We start from the raw sequence: 16,688 nt of genomic DNA on the forward strand, positions 1-16,688 counted from the left end.
TGAGAAAATCTCATCACGTTATGAATTCTCATTACATAAAACTCTCTTATTTAATTCAAAATGATTATAGGTACTTAATAAATAAATAAAGATTAAGCAAGTCGCAATATAAAGACAGATTCAAATATTTATTTAGTAATTCTTTTTGAACGTCAAGTGGTAAATACTTATATGTACATACCTAGATAATAAATTTCAATTATATACTTACATAAAAGATATTAATAAAAAAGTTACTTATACATAATAATTTGAGGTCTTGTTGACATGTGATCTTTTTGAGGCCATTCGAAAAACCACTACACATGGCAAAAATGATGCATGTAAAAACATTTAAAGTAACTTACGTTGTAGTATTAATTTTTAAATCAATATTTGGGGTAGAATATTCTAGACCTGACGAAGGATATCCAACAGGTCTATTTTCAGACTGTAAGTCTTTTTGAAAACAAGATCTTATTTAAATAAATGCTTATAATAAGTTATTATTTTTATCATTTAAACTACACGGAACATTGAAGAACTTAGGCAACCTCAGAGTGTCTTCGAAAGTCTAAAATATTTTTTAGTTTTTTTATAAAATCTTGTATTTGTAAACGTGTACGTGATCTGCCTTCAGTGTGAATTGGAAACAAGGCAGTGTTCCTGACAATCATTTATTTTTTTAAATAAAATTTTCTTTTTAGGCCCAGGATCACATAAACCAGCTGTCATCAAGCCACAGACCCTGAAAAAGCTCTTCATATCAGTCATAGGCGAAAATCATTCAGGATATACAGGACATTACAACTACTATGGCATGGACCAGTTAGCGAAACATCCGGACATAGATTTCAGGAAGAAGACGTGGTTGTACGTTGGTGGATACTTCGAAGCGAATGCGTTTAATACTGGGCGGAATATGGGATATGACTACAAGGCTAGGGGATATAACGCGCTTTCTCTTGACACGCTACAGTTCACAACGACTTATTATCCTCAGTAAGTAAAAAACTTGAAAATGGTAAATATCAATAAAACCAGAACCACACAACAACACTTAGGTATTTACTGCAACGCTTGGCAAGGAATCATGCTTACTGTTATTACAGAAAAAAACTCGTAGATTCTTGCCATTTTCTAAATTACACCGTCTTCGAAGTTATCCCAATGCCTTAAACATTGATTGTGTGAAGATTGATTTCTTATGGACATTGAACGTAATAGGCTTTATACAGTGCAAGCTTTATAGTTGTGTTTGCTCAGAGCATGAAAAGGTCAACCACGGCGTTGCATGAACAAGAGATTTCCTTTGGCAGGATTGGTCCTTAGGACCCAAGGATGAAATTAAGAAGTGGAGCCACCCAGATTTTTGCTGCAGGTGGGGGGTGGGGGGTTTTTTAAGCGTCTGTGACGTCTGAGGTTAATAATTCTTTAAGTTTAGGTTCTAAGTCAAGTTTAGTATCATTTTCAAATAAATCAAAGATATTAATATTATAGGACATTCTTACACAGATTGACTAAGTCCCACAGTAAGCTCAAGAAGGCTTGTGTTGTAGGTACTCAGACGACGATATATATAATATACAAATACTTATATACATAGAAAACACCCATGACTCAGGAACAAATATCTGTATCATCATACAAATAAATGCCCTTACTGGGATTCGAACCCAGGACCATCGGCTTCGCAGGCAGGGTCACTACCCACTAGGCCAGACCGGTCGTCAAAATATAGACGTCAGATATAGACATAGATTCCATCGAAATCGGTTCAGCGTTTATTGATTTCCCATACAATCCTACACCTTACCTTTCATTTGTAAGGTATTTTTTTTTCGGAATAAAAACTATCCTATGTTCTTCCTCGGGACTCAAACTATCTCTATACCAAATTTTATCTAAATCGGTTCAGCGGTTATTGAATCCCCATACAAATTTCCTCCTCCCTTTTCACACCCTTAAGGGATGGTTTTTGAGATTAAATGTTTGCTATGTTATTCCCCGGGACTCAAACTATCTCTGTACCAAATTTTAACTAAATTGGTTCAGCAGTTTAAGCGTGAAGAATAATTTAAAAAAAAGTATTTTTTTCATATTTTATGTATTTTTACTTCGAAATGGTGTCATTATGATATCAGAAATGAATTTAGCACCCCCGATTTAAAAACGATACCAAACTTGGCCTAGTAGCTTAAATGATACAGATATCAAGATCAAGTTGAGAGCCCCCCCCCCCCCTAAAAATTTACATCAAAAATCTCGGTGGCTCCACTTCTTGACTCCATCCTTGGGTCCTAAGGACCAATCCTGCCACAGGAAATCTCTTGTTCATGCAACGCCGTATGTTAGCTCCAGCACCATCCGCTATTAAAAATATAAGGGCATAAAAACTACTAGCTACTAGGTACAAATTTCTCCAAATTTTAAAATATACCTACTGTTAACATTTTTTGTAACAGATATCCCATCAAAAACATAAATGTAAAAAAGGAGAGCCAAGTTCAATACACAAATTATGCTTGGCTGTGGGGTTCGCCGCAAAAAGAATGGAGATTTAAATGAGTGCCAAGTTCTATGCAAAATCCAAATATGTATTTATAGGAACAAAATAACATTACAAACAATACAAACATAATTTTTGTATTGAACTTGGCTCTCCTTTTTTACATTTATGTTTTTGATGGGATATCAATACTTTTTGTAAAGAAAACTAGGCAGGTATTGAGATTTAATGTTTTTTCTTGTGTTTCCGCTGCATGTTTTTTACTTCTGTTCTTTGTATTAATTATGTGGTGCCGCGCGCCGCCAACGACACACCGTTGGCCGGTTGTTTAGCGCGTATTACAGGTTTTTTGTATGGGGACCCCCCCTATTTTTTAACTTTTATTTATTTTTAGATTTTTTCCTACGCTTACACACAATTACCGAGCTGGATTCCAAATTTCATCCTTCTAGGTCATCTGGAAGTAGGTTAGGTTTAGGTACTTATATGTCAGTCACAATAAAAAATGGTTTTTTTTGTATGGGGACCCCCCCTATTTTATAACTTTTTTTAATTTTTAGATTTTTTCCTACGCTTTCACACAATAACTGAGCTGGATTCCAAATTTCATCCTTCTAGGTCATCTGGAAGTAGGTTAGGTTTAGGTACTTATATGTCAGTCACAATAAAAAATGTTTTTTTTGTATGGGGACCCCCCCTATTTTATAACTTTTTTTTAATTTTTAGATTTTTTCCTACGCTTTCACACAATAACTGAGCTGGATTCCAAATTTCATCCTTCTAGGTCATCTGGAAGTAGGTTAGGTTTAGGTACTATAGGTATGTCAGTCAGTCTTAAAATTTACGACTTTTTGACCTTCATATCTTTATAACCGTTTGAGCTAGCTTTATGAAATTTGGGCTTCTAGATGTCCTTATGGATATAATTAAACACACGTAGGTAGTTTTATGTGTTTACGTTAAAGATGTTTTGAGTTATAGAAGGGTCAAAAGTGGCACCAAGTGGTTCGTGTAATATTACACTTGGCGCTGGCTAGCCAGTTCCTTTGCTTGAACTTGGCTTGACACGCTGCCGCGTGTCTAGATTTTTAAGAATTTACCCTCATAAACATGATTCGAATTCAAATGAATGCGAAGGATGGTTTTCAAATCAACATATAGGCCAAAATTTTCAAACTAGTCTTGCGACGCATTATAGTTCTATATTTATGAACTGGACATACAATTTTTATGACTTGATGTTGCTAACGTTCAGTGTTTACCAGTAACAATTTTTTCCAGAGCTGCACGCTTCGCACGCGCCGTTGGTAAGCATGCAGCTGAAATGCTAGTCAAGCTGACGCACCATGGGCTTGACCCTAAGAAACTCGAAATCACTGGCATGAGTCTCGGCGCGCAAACCATGGGCTTCATAGCCAAGAACTACCGGCAGATGACCGGACAAAACATCTCTTTGCTCACTGCATTGGACGGAGCTGGCCCTTGCTACAGGCATCTCGGATCCGATGAAAGATTGGATAAATCTGACGCTGATTTCGTTGTGAGTGTCCTTACAACCATGGATATATCAAGCATATCTGTTCCTTACGCTCATGTAACGTTCTATGTTAACGGCGGAGCGTTTCAAGAAGGGGATATAGCGTGGCTTCCCTGTGATGCTTTGTGTAGTCATTCCAGGGCATATTTCGTTTGGTGGGCAGCTGTGGTATATCCTAATGATTTTATAGCTGTGCGTTGTGATACTGTGCAGCAAGCTAGGGATGGAGACTGTTACGATTCGCAGCCAGTGGTGTCGAACACTATGGGCTCGTTGATTGATAAAAATAAACCTGGAATTTATTACTTACGTACAACGAATAGGTGGCCTTATGCTTTGGGAAAGCGAGGTCTGAAGAAACCTAAGATGGCGTAAGGCCACATATTTTACAAGCCAGTGGGAACGTAGTATTCCAAAACAATATTTACTTATTTCAGTAAGAACTAGTAAATTAAGGTTTATTACGGCTTTGTTTACCTACCTTATTAAATTTACGTTTTGTTATGTTAATAACACGTTACTAACTACTATACATAATAAATGTTTTAATGATGCTTGATTTTTAATCTCCTTATTCTTCCCGTTTTTAATACAAACTCTTCCCTAACCTTTCCCACAGAATATCATTTTAGATCCCTAAGGGAGCCTAAATGTCAGAATACTAGTACATTTTCTAAGTATTATAAGCAGTATTAGTAAAAACAATAAATCACTTAAATAACATTTATTTACACCTGATTCTTGTTGCTTTACTTAAATAGGGTTATTATTATTTTTATGTATGACCTTGTTGTTGACCATTTGGTTGGTTCATATAGGGTCATTAAATAAGGAATTTGAAAATAAAAAAAATAAAAAGTCTTCAGATCAAACGCAAATCAATTTTATATTTTTCTTACATCAAAAACAGTGTTTTAAAAATAAAGACACAGATCAGTCTTTAAATTTAGGGTTAAATTAAAACTAGTGGTTTTATGTTTTTCTACGACCACAGTGGAGACTAACTTGTCTACAGGAGATAACAGTTCCAAGCATATACTTAGTAGGGAACGACGTATCACCGGTAGCTATACAACTTATACTACTAAGTATTGGGTCAAACAATATAATGTCAATATGTTCCAGATAGTAGTAGTAATTAAAGAAGAAATAAAAAAAAGGTTAAATGTCCACAGAAATGGCATCTCTTCTGAAGACGATGCTACAGAAGATATCCAAATTGTACACAGAAGATAACAAAAACAATCATTATGTATGGTAGATTAAGTTCTAACTCGCGAGGTTTGAGTTGTTAACACTCTTCAGTGTAATCAGGATTATTGAATTAAGTTTCATAATCGTACAATTCTTGTTTGATAAAAATATCAAGATTTTTCACATTGTCCACAGAAGACACATCTCCTTCTGTGGATATACCACAGAAAAGTTTTACTTATCCACAGAAGATAGCACAAAGTAAACTAATTATAGTTGGGTAAGTTGCATCTCGTGAAATAAATGATAGTTTACTGCTTATTATAGTCATGATTATGCTTATGATAGTACAGTTACTACAAATACGTTGTATAAAAAATCAAAAACAATATTCTATAACGTACACATGAGTGACATATACTTCTGTGGACGTTAACAGATGAGATCAAATTGTCCACAGAAGATAACAAGCACGATTATTTAGCGTATAAATATGTGTGGTAAATTCGTGAGATCAAAGCTTAAAGTATTAACCTACCCTTAACAATCGTCATAAAAAATATCTTAAAGATAAATTAACATTTTCTTATCTTTTTTTTATAATTAAACAGATCACATTCTGTGGTCATGTACTTAATATTATAAGAGATCAAATCAACAGTTCTTTCATTTAAAGTACAAACAGAATATATTTAAGTATTACGGAATAAAGTATTACTTACGTAACATTGATTTAATACTCATATTTTTCCTTAAATTTACGTAATCAACATTGCAGACATTTAATAAAAATGTAAATTAAAAAGAACACAATAGTAAACAAATCAAAATAATCATTTGTAAACAAAATAGACATCTAATTACGTTAATTATCTTAGTAGGAACTGAAAAGCTAGAAATGGGTTTTTTACATATTACTGCAGCAAACTCGACTTATATCAACCTGTAAAACTAACTATCTGAGTCAGTATCAGTATCGAAGAAAAATGTTTTGCGTCGAGCCCTCTTTGGCTAGTCTTCATTAACTATTGAGTCTGACTCGTGCGAGTTGATAGTTGCAGCAGACCGTTTTCTATTACGCAACGTATATATAGAGCGACCTGGTGATAAATCAGAATCAGTATCAGAGTTAAATAATAATCCTGGGTGTTTTGCTGGCATCGTGTTTCGAGTTTCGGTTAAGACATCCGGTGTTATTCGTCCAGAAAATCCCGGCGAGTTGGGTTCCGTCGATGCGGATGATGTATTATGGCTGCGACGCGGTGACTCGTCAGGTATGTTCAGAAAGTCAGGCACCTCAAAAAAGGCTTCAATATCAATATCTGGAGATTCAGGCGATTTAGGTGAGTCGGGCATCTTAGACTGAATTTGAACTTGTCCCATTTCATAGTGGGGACATATCCTATGAGCCGCACATATTAAGCAACTTAGACGTCTTGCATGTAGAATTTTGGGCTCTTTCTTACTCCATGTCAGCTGGTGAATGTCAAGCGTACCTTTAAATGGCCGCGTTATGCTAAAATCCGCAATTTGTTTTACTTGAGTAACAATTTCTTCGTCGATAGGAAAAGTTTCGATTCCTTTGCAATTTTCATCTAAGCATGACATCAAGGCTTGTAAGTCTGCTATATCATTGCCTCTTGCAACAGAGTTGTCACAAATTCTTTTAATACAGCCGCCGACACCGTCCGGAGCGCCTTTCCCGTGACCTTTTTCGCTGTAGTGCCACGTAAGTGTTTCGATGTCAAAGATATTACTTAAAAATACTGCGATAAGGTGAAACATAGTTTTGTTTCTGTACTGCGTCAGAGGACCGTCGCTAAGAATGTGAAGGTGTTTTAAATTAGGAGAAAACTCTCTGATTCGTTTTACTAACGGTTCCAAATGAGCACATAAGTACCATGACAGGATCATGGTTTAGATTATCTGTAGCAGTACAAAATGATGTCGTTTTTAGGAAATTTATAGGAAATTTGGCCTTTAGATCCTCCGAAATGTGCAGCTTGTACCTCACTACTATATTTACAATTATAGTTTTCGGAGAAATCTATATGAAGGAGCCCATGATCAGGGCATAGTTTTTGTTTCAAACTTTGAATACTTTTCATTTGATGGAGCATGTTACCTACATGCTTCATAAAAGTAGGCAAAATTGAACTCAAAGACTCAGTAAGTGCCTTTTTTGTAGTAGATACTGTTTCTTTCATAGTTTTCCTACATGTTTTAGATTGACCCTTTATAACTACTACTACGTTTTTGGTTACCCACCTTTCGTATACAATAGTATCGTTATCGTTAAAATCGTTACAGGGGATTGATATGTCCTTACAATTTGGGCATTTCTCCTCCAAACAATTAATATTCAATGACCCATTACAGCACACCGATCTTACGAGCTCGGTGGCAGATTTAAACGGTATTATTTTAGCATTATAAAGCGCTCTTACCATAAAGTCGCTATTGGTATGTAAGGCGCATAAGCAAGTATTTCGAGAAGTATATTTGGGAAACAAAACCCAAAATGGTCGATGCTTGCGGAAGGTTTCATAGGTGATATCAATACCTTTTTTGTTGACAAAAGCTTTATGCAGGTTCAAAAGCGAATCGTTTAGCAAACGAATCTGCTTTTTTAATTTTTTGCGAGTTATTGTTTCTTTTTTTCCAGAGGTTAATCTACTCTGTTCGTCTTGTAAAAGAAAATCATGAATAGCTTTTTCAGTTTTCTTATTTACTAACCTTTTTTCTCGGGGTCGTCTATCCTTAGGTACTTTGGACAATGCTTCAGTCAGTCTTTTTGAATGTCTACAAAGACGCATCCGATATTTAGCGATTGTAGTTCTTAAGGATTTTACTTCAGCTTTCAGGTTGTCACGTTCGATTTTTAATTTTCTTCTGTTCGGCAAGCGTACCATTTTGCCAGCATTAACACGCGAGAAAGAAGGATTCGCTGGTGGTGTTTCGTTTTGCATGAAGTTAAGGGCGATTTTCATATTCTTTTTCTTTTGTCTTGCTTTAACTGCTTTCTCCCTCCACACTTTACGCATCTGTCGTTGTTCCCTAGGCGTGAAATCTTTAATTGTTTTTATCAAACCTTTACTCTTCTTCAGTTTATATCTCTCTCTGTCATCTTTACGTCGTTTTTCAAGATCAGTTTTACTCATTTTTGCACGGGCTCTTTGCATACTCATTTTCTTTTGTTCTCTGCGCCGTTTCTTTTTTTCTTCCTCAGAAAGGACTTCCCTCTCCCTCCCTCGCGGCATTGTAGCTATAACAATACATTAACATGCGTTACATGCCATAAAACAAGAAATAAACCATGACAACAGCTGAAAACAAAGTAAAATTTACCAAAGAAAGTCTTTTCCGAGGACATTTTTCTTTCCTGTGGACACCTTGACCACAGAAAATATGTCCACCGAAGAGATGCACACGTATGAATTTTGAATTTACCCGCTAAAATATCACGTCACTATTAAACCAACGCTGTCTGTGACTTTTGCTCCCAATAAGATGTAGCAGCCAATAAGCCAATAATTAATAAATATATTACTTACCAGTTCAATTGCAGAACAGGAAAGACGCACTGAACTTTTACATCCACAGTTTATGAAACAATAATATATTTTTTTGATTATTAATTGCGCGTACGCGTCCATCTATTGTACGGTATTATTGACAGAGAATCAGGAGTTGCCAGGTGAAAAAAAGTTAAGGATGCGATCACTCGTTTGGCTTCTAGGTCGATTGAGATTACGTCCACAGAAAAGACTCGTAAAGTTATAACACATAATATATTAACTTTTTTTCATAGTAGAAGTTCAGTTTATTTTTTAATTATACGTATACTATATTATTAGTTATTTCCTAAAGCTCATAACATGAAAAAAAAGTTCAATTCTAATTGTTTAATATTTTTAATGCTTGATCGATGAAAAATAAAGGTCCTCATAACTGACCACAGGAGGAGATTTTAGAACGAATAATTTTTTTTTTCTATCTTGTTATCAACTGCATAATACTACAGCAATGACAAAAACTTAGGTTTGCATAAATACATACTTGACAAAAAATGAATTGAGCCGTAGGCACACAAAGTATTTTTTTATGCGATGTGAACGCTTTTTGTACCAAATTTCTGTATGACCCTATACCATCCACTATACACTAATTAGTTATTACAGATGTTGGTTTTATTTAAAACAAATTAAGTAATAAACTTATAACTAAAAACTATGAAAAAAACGATGCTTAACATTACTCAATTTCTACTTACCTTTAAAGATAATTACAAAATAAATATTTTTTTAACTTGTTATTCTAATTATTGCAACAACAACGATAGTATGAATAAGTACTTTTTTATCACAGAGATGGAATTCTCGTAAATGAATACTTATTTAGAATGATATTTGGATTGATGTAAAAAGTCTATTATATTTTTTTATAGTTAATTAATCCATCTCCTCCTTCTTCTTCCTCGCGTTATCCCGGCATTTTGCCACGGCAGCCTGGGTTCCGCTTGATAACTAATCCCATAATATGACGTAGGCACTAGTTTTTACGAAACCGACTGCCATCTGACCTTCCAACTCAGAGGGTAAACTAGGCATTATTGGGATTAGTCCGGTTTCCTCACGATGTTTTCCTTCACCGAAAAGCGACGTAAATATCAAATGATATTTCGTACATAAGTTCCAAAAAACTCTTTGGTACGAGCCGGAGTTTGAACCCGCGACCTCCGGATTACAAGTCGCACCCTCTTACCGCTAGGCCACCGGCGCTTTAATTAATCCATGTAAACACGTATGTTTTTCATCTATTTTTAATAAACATGTTTTCAAAAAAATATGCATAAAAACACAAAGAACAACTCAATATAAAAAGGGAATTGTTTGTACTATTATTTATTAATTGTTTTCAAACGTTAAGTGTTAACTACTTATTTATTGCAAAAAACAGAAGTAGGTAATCGTCAAAAACATCATCAAACGATTCTCAATCCGCGTTGATAATGAAATATTCTAGAAACTAATAGAACAAAAACTACAAGTGAAAATATGGCTCTTTTATCAATTTTAATAGTACATTTTGCCACGTTCTTGTTAATTGTAGTCAGCGGTGTAGAATATTCTAGAACTGATGAAGGTTACCCCTTAGGACTGATTTCAGACTGTAAGTTTTTGTTCATCCATTGCTACAAAAGTACCTTTTTGATATTGACCAGAGATGTTTTAGAAACTTTAAATGGGACAAGACTCAATATAATGTAAAAATATGGGTGCACAAATCATCTCAAAAATGTGATGTGTGTGTGATGTGATGTGTAGCTCTTATGTCAGTGAATTAAGAATTATTGTACATATTTTTAAGTAAGTTGTTTACACCCATATTTTTAAACTTGACTGCACCTACATACAATTTAACATCTCAGTTTGTGAGCTTGGGAAGTATGTAGAGCTATTTGGTCAATTTAAAGATAAACAAACGTTTGTATCCACCTTGTGTACAGTTGTACACACCACACACCGTAATGTACACAAACGTTGCTTTAAACGCACTCGGTAAGCTGAAGGTATTACTGAACTATTTAACTACCTAGTTAAGTGTTACAGTTAGGTAACGTATGAAAAGAGATGAATATGAGATGAGAATGGTATGATAAATGTGTGTTGTGAAAGGATAGATGATGATTATATTACAGGAAGCTTGAAAGTTACACTTCGAGTAGAATATAGAAGGTACCGTGGTTTCAAATCTGTGACGAAAAAGGTAAGAAAATTAAGACAAAGGCAAACCAAGGAATAGACTGGGTGAAAAACAATATAAAAAAGGAAACAAGTGAATGATAAGATGACGAGTGACAAAGTTAAATGAAAAGCATACATAATAGTGATATGAGACAGCAAATGGTATAGGGCATATTTTTATATTTTACGTTTAAAATTGTATGTCCTCAGGTCCTGGATCAGATAAACCAGCCGTTATCAAGCCAAAAACTCTAAAGAAACTCGTCATAGCAGTCGTAGGCGACGGTCATACAGATTTCACAGGACATTATAACTACTACGGCATGGACCAGCTAGCCAAGAGTCCCGATATAGACTTCAGCAAGAAGACGTGGATGTGGGTGGGTGGATACTTAGATGGGAACGCGTGGCGCACCGGTTTAGGTCTAGGTTTTGACTATAAGGCTAGAGGATACAACGTGCTATCCCTGGATACATTAGAATTCACTGCAATGCATTATCCAATGTAAGTATTTCACTTTAGACACATTCGTACGTATCTAAAACAAGAAGCCTAAATAGGAATCATAAAGCAATGTGGGTACTCAAGTATTGATAGACGAAAAGAGATATCTGGAATGACTTGGATGGATTCGGCTCGGAATGGCGGAGAGGTTCAAGCAAGAGAGGTAGCTAAATTTTGTAGTGATTGTTAAATTGTACTCTTCTCCAGGTCATCTTAATTGTTCAATTAGATACCAGTAATTTGCTGCGCCAAATTGTAAACAACGATCCTCCTCGAATATATATGATGTTAGTAGTAGAGAAATTATACACAAACTTATTGTTTTCAGTGCTGCACGCCTAGCCAGAGCCGTTGGTAAGCATGCAGCGGAAATGCTGGTCAGGCTGACGGAATACGGTCTTGACCCGAAAAAACTAGAAATTACCGGCATGAGTCTCGGCGCACACACAATGAGCTTCATAGCCAAGAACTACAGACGGATAACCGGACGGAATATTTCCTCACTCGTCTCACTCGACCCTGCCGGCCCTTGCTTCCGCCATCTCGGACCAGATCAGAGATTAGACAAATCTGACGCCGATTTCGTTGCCACCGTTTTAACAACTATGGACTTATCGAGCATATCGTTCCCTTTCTCCCATGTGACGTTCTACGTCAACGGGGGAGCGTACCAGGAAGGTCATTTTGCGTGGTTCTTTTGCGATTCCATATGCAGTCATGCCAGGTCGTATGCCATCTGGTGGGCGGCTGTAGTTTATCCAGAAGCTTTCATAGCTGTACGATGTGATACAGTGGATCAAGCCAGAGATGGTGATTGCTACGATATACAACCGATGGTGACGAACACAATGAGCCCGTTGATTGACAGAAGCAAACCGGGGATATATTATCTCCGTACGTCAAATAGATGGCCATTTGCGCTGGGAAAGAAAGGCCTTAAGAAGCCTACAGTTGTTAACGATAAAACTAAGAAAATTGGATCAAATGAAATTGATGTTCCCGATATTTTTAAGTACACATTCTCATATCTTTTGAGATCATATATTTAATTTAAACTCATGTGTTTTTAAAATGCAAATAATTGATTAATAATTGCTTTGAGTTAATGAAATTAAATGTAACTGCATAACTAATAACGTTAAAATAGTATAAATAAATAAAATATGTAGTATTTAAATTATGATTAAAACCATGTAATTTTTGCCATTAAATAATAATTAATTAAAAAAATTGGGTACTAAATGTTGAACGTAAATGCGAAAATTTTGGATAAAATGTTAAGACACAAAATAATATATGAGTTTTTATTAAAGCTACATATTCACTTCCTATACTTTTTATTACTTTGTGATGCTATGTTTATTTATTACCTTAAATATTATTTTCGATTTAACTACACATTATTATAAATATATCATTGTTGTACAACTTTATATTAACAATCATTTACTTAAAGATTTTTACTAAAAAATCAATCTTCTAGTTTTAAATTTGTTTTTATATTTTTAAATATATTTAAAAATTATAATAATTATGCTAAACATAAGCTAAGCATAATAATTACTAATTAACTTGTATGACTTTACAACAAGAGAATCCCCCAGGGAAAACCAATGACACGATTTACATTTTTCACGAAAATCCTATTTAGGACAAAAATATAAATCATAAAAAATATACATAAAAAAAATTGCTAGTGCTGGTATAACAATGTTGTCGATAAGTGTAATATATCGATATTAATAACAACAAAACGGAACTTTGGGAAAACTTTTAATTAAGTAGTCTATGAAGAAAGTAAGATAGTAAAAATGTTGGAATATATGTATTATAGTAGAAGCCACTTTTAATGATTCAATATTCTTTATTGGATATAATTTTATTGTCAATCACAAAATTAGCAACATTTATGTTATTTATAATGCTACTAAACATATAAAAGAAAAGTGGAAAACTCACTAACTCGGGCGAGCATTGAACTCGCGACTCTGCGATACCAGCCCATCGCTCTGCCAAATTTGATTCCGAGACTTACATGCAGCTATATTCGAACATTAAGATACGTCAAGTAAGGCTGTTTTTGTACGACAGCGAAGATTTCCACCATATACCTGATACGGACCTTAGGGAGGCGATTACCGACATCTACCATCTACCGAATTGTGGTATCATTTACAATCGTTTCTGATTAATACTAAATTAATTATATACTATCGATACTTCTTCATCTCCGCACTGCTTCTTTTTTGCCCTTAAAATATTAAAAATATGTTTACAAATGAATACACCTCAATAATGTATATTTAACGAATTAGTTCTGTACCTTTACACGTTTAAACGCAGAAATGTATTAATGTGACAGAAAATTCCGTCACATTTAGATATATTTTTAAAACTTAAGAAGTGAACATGCAATTTTATAAATCGTGTTTAAGTGCATACTTTGCAGTATGTATTATAGTTTCTGTGACTGCGGTAGAATTTACTCAATCGCTGAACGGATATCATAGTCCTGACGGATTCATAAAATTCTGTAAGTATTTAACCCTTTCGCTGTGCTACGCCATGTCCAATATACCTAGCGAGTTTGCGCTTAGCACAATTATTTTTTCACCACACCAGGTCGGAAAGGCTTACTTTGCACTTCAAAAACTGATAGCAAAGTTGGATTTTATTCACATGTGAGACAAAGTAATCAAATGCAAATTTTGAGTTGGTTTCTTATGTTTGCTGGTAGAAATGACTTTTAAATGATGATTTTGGATGATAAATATTTAATGACATTCATTTGGATTTGATTTGGTTTGATTTTGTTTGATATTTTACATTTAATATTTGCTCCAGGTTGGTGTGGTGAAAAATTTTGTGTTTCACTCGGGGGCAAATTTTGTTTAACCCTCGTGCTTTGAAACCCTCGCAACGCTCAAGATTCCATTTTTCGAACCACTCGCTACGCTAAATTGAACCACGAGTCAATTTTGGAATCTTTCGCTTGCTCGGGTATCAATATTAGCACGAGCGGTTAAACAACAACTTTGCCCCCTTGTAAAACAAATAACTATTTTGTAACAGACGTTTCTTTGTACGGTAACTTTATTATTATATGGTAGTGATGATAATAATACATACTGTTAGTTTAATAGCCCCTACCTACTTATTTGTGTCCTCTGTGCGAATACAATGTATAGATACTAGGGCACCATGACCCTTAGGAACAGTATGTTATCGTATATGTACTTAAAAACCGGGCAAGTGCGAGTCGGACTCGCGCACGAAGGGTTCCGTACCATAATGCAAAAAAAAAAACAAAAAAAGCAAAAAAAAACGGTCATCCATCCAAGTACTGACCACTCCCGACGTTGCTTAACTTTGGTCAAAAATCACGTTTGTTGTATGGGAGCCCCATTTAAATCTTTATTTTATTCTGTTTTTAGTATTTGTTGTTATAGCGGCAACAAAAATACATCATCTGTGAAAATTTCAACTATCTAGCTATCACGGTTCGTGAGATACAGCCTGGTGACAGACGGACGGACGGACGGACAGCGAAGTCTTAGTAATAGGGTCCCGTTTTACCCTTTGGGTACGGAACCCTAAAAATGATTACAAGCTACAAGATGGTAATCAGATTTTTTTTTTGGAAAATTGCTAAGCAATGTTTACTTTTAGTTGCACATTTCGAATATAAACCCATAGTTTTCTACCGCAGAATTCAATTTTTAATTTACAAATTTTATTTTAGGTGACCAGTATTGGGACCCGGCTAAAATTACGCCAAAAAGTCTCCAAAAACTGTATCTATCCGTACTAGAAAACAACGGGCAAGTGACAGCATACAATTACTACAATGTGAAAAAACTAATCCATAACCCAAGCTTCGATAAAAAGAAGAAAACTTTTATATGGGTTGGATCATACTTGGATTTCAGTTCTTTGACCCTTGGTGAAGCAATGGGTAGACAGTATAAAACAAGAGGCTATAATGCACTTTTTTTACATTTTTTGGAAGGACATTGGAGGAATTTGCTAACGTAAGTTTTTCAGGTTCACTCATATTCAAATCTCAAAAGTAAGGTAAGTTTATGTTTAAAATCAAACCTTGATGTGCAATAGTCGACAATGGCTACTTAGCTACTTGTATTATAAGAAATAAAATTTATGACAGGCGTAATTATACGTTGCAAACTCTGCCTCTCATTTGACCCGTGTTTTACAATCTATATTTATATTACATTGATGAATTGTCTCATTTCAGTTCATCCACTGCTCGTATATTGCCTCATATAGGGAAATACGCAGGTCACATGCTGGCTAACCTAACAGCAGTTGGTCTGGATCCAAAGAAGTTCCATCTAGTCGGTTACGGCACGGGCGGGCAACTCATGAGCTTCGTAGCGAAAAGATATAGAGAGTACACCGGCAGAAACATTTCCTTGCTCGTGGGTCTTGATCCCGCTGGACCATGCTTCAGAACCAAAGGACCAGATGGGAGACTGGACCCATCTGACGCAGATTTCGTCCTCAGCGTCGCTACAAACATTGATGGACATGGCATAGCGACTCCCGTCGGACATGCGACTTTCTACGTCAACGGAGGTGAATACCAGAACTTCGACCTATGGATGTTACCATGTGATCTTGTCTGCAGTCACGTTAGATCAGTAGTATACTGGACAACTATGCTAATGAATCCTGGTAACAGGTATATAGGGATTAAATGCGACTCCATACAACAGGCAAGGGAACATAAGTGCTATGAAAGAGTGCCTTTGGAAACGAATACTATGGACTTGAAAGTTGATAGGACTAAGCCTGGTATTTATTATGTAGCTACGTTACACAGATACCCGTATGCTGTAGGTAAAGACGGCTTGAGGAGAGAGGATAATCCTATGTATAGAACGCACGACTTGATCAATGGTGCTAATGTTATGAGAGTCGATGGATTATAATTCAACTATTAACTGAATGAAGTATGAAATGAAATAATACATCTGAATCTTTACTTAACGCATTCACTGCCACCCTCTTTTCCTGGACATTCACCAGTGCCTCTACCATCAGTTGGCAGAGTATTTTTCACTTACACTCGGTGAATAAACGTGCCGTGAGTCACGTTTTACGTTTCTTTACGGTCTTATGTACCTAACTTCACTCCACTCCAAACGATGCTGTCCCTTACTAAGTATACTAAAAAACAGAGCAAGAGTTATATCG

The 16,688-nt window shown here is 35.4% G+C and overlaps 2 protein-coding genes across 2 annotated transcripts; both read left to right on the forward strand.

Moving 5' to 3' along the window:
* The first annotated feature begins 314 nt into the window (after positions 1 to 314).
* On the forward strand, positions 315 to 12,520 carry LOC134668647 (phospholipase A1 member A-like). Its single transcript, XM_063526087.1, has 3 exons — positions 315 to 432; positions 687 to 981; positions 11,800 to 12,520. Exons 1-3 carry the CDS (start codon positions 315 to 317, stop codon positions 12,518 to 12,520), a joined length of 1,134 nt encoding a protein of 377 aa, XP_063382157.1.
* A 1,358-nt stretch (positions 12,521 to 13,878) lies between these two features.
* On the forward strand, positions 13,879 to 16,423 carry LOC134668757 (pancreatic lipase-related protein 2-like). Its single transcript, XM_063526209.1, has 3 exons — positions 13,879 to 14,004; positions 15,214 to 15,502; positions 15,727 to 16,423. The coding sequence occupies exons 1-3, from the start codon at positions 13,881 to 13,883 to the stop codon at positions 16,421 to 16,423; spliced, it is 1,110 nt and encodes a 369-aa protein (XP_063382279.1). The 5' UTR covers positions 13,879 to 13,880.
* The last annotated feature ends 265 nt before the right edge of the window (positions 16,424 to 16,688 follow it).

The sequence above is a fragment of the Cydia fagiglandana genome, chromosome 11, assembly GCF_963556715.1.
Source record: "Cydia fagiglandana chromosome 11, ilCydFagi1.1, whole genome shotgun sequence".
NCBI lineage: Eukaryota > Metazoa > Arthropoda > Insecta > Lepidoptera > Tortricidae > Cydia > Cydia fagiglandana.

Excerpts from the sequence above, each read along its gene's own strand:
- LOC134668647 (XM_063526087.1), top strand. The coding sequence starts at position 315 with ATGATGCATGTAAAAACATTTAAAGTAACTTACGTTGTAGTATTAATT. Across the intron at positions 433-686 it reads AACAGGTCTATTTTCAGACT|GCCCAGGATCACATAAACCA; the intron begins GTAAGTCTTTTT and ends TTTTCTTTTTAG. Across the intron at positions 982-11,799 it reads ACAACGACTTATTATCCTCA|TGCTGCACGCCTAGCCAGAG; the intron begins GTAAGTAAAAAA and ends TATTGTTTTCAG.
- LOC134668757 (XM_063526209.1), top strand. The coding sequence starts at position 13,881 with ATGCAATTTTATAAATCGTGTTTAAGTGCATACTTTGCAGTATGTATT. Across the intron at positions 14,005-15,213 it reads TGACGGATTCATAAAATTCT|GTGACCAGTATTGGGACCCG; the intron begins GTAAGTATTTAA and ends ATTTTATTTTAG. Across the intron at positions 15,503-15,726 it reads CATTGGAGGAATTTGCTAAC|TTCATCCACTGCTCGTATAT; the intron begins GTAAGTTTTTCA and ends GTCTCATTTCAG.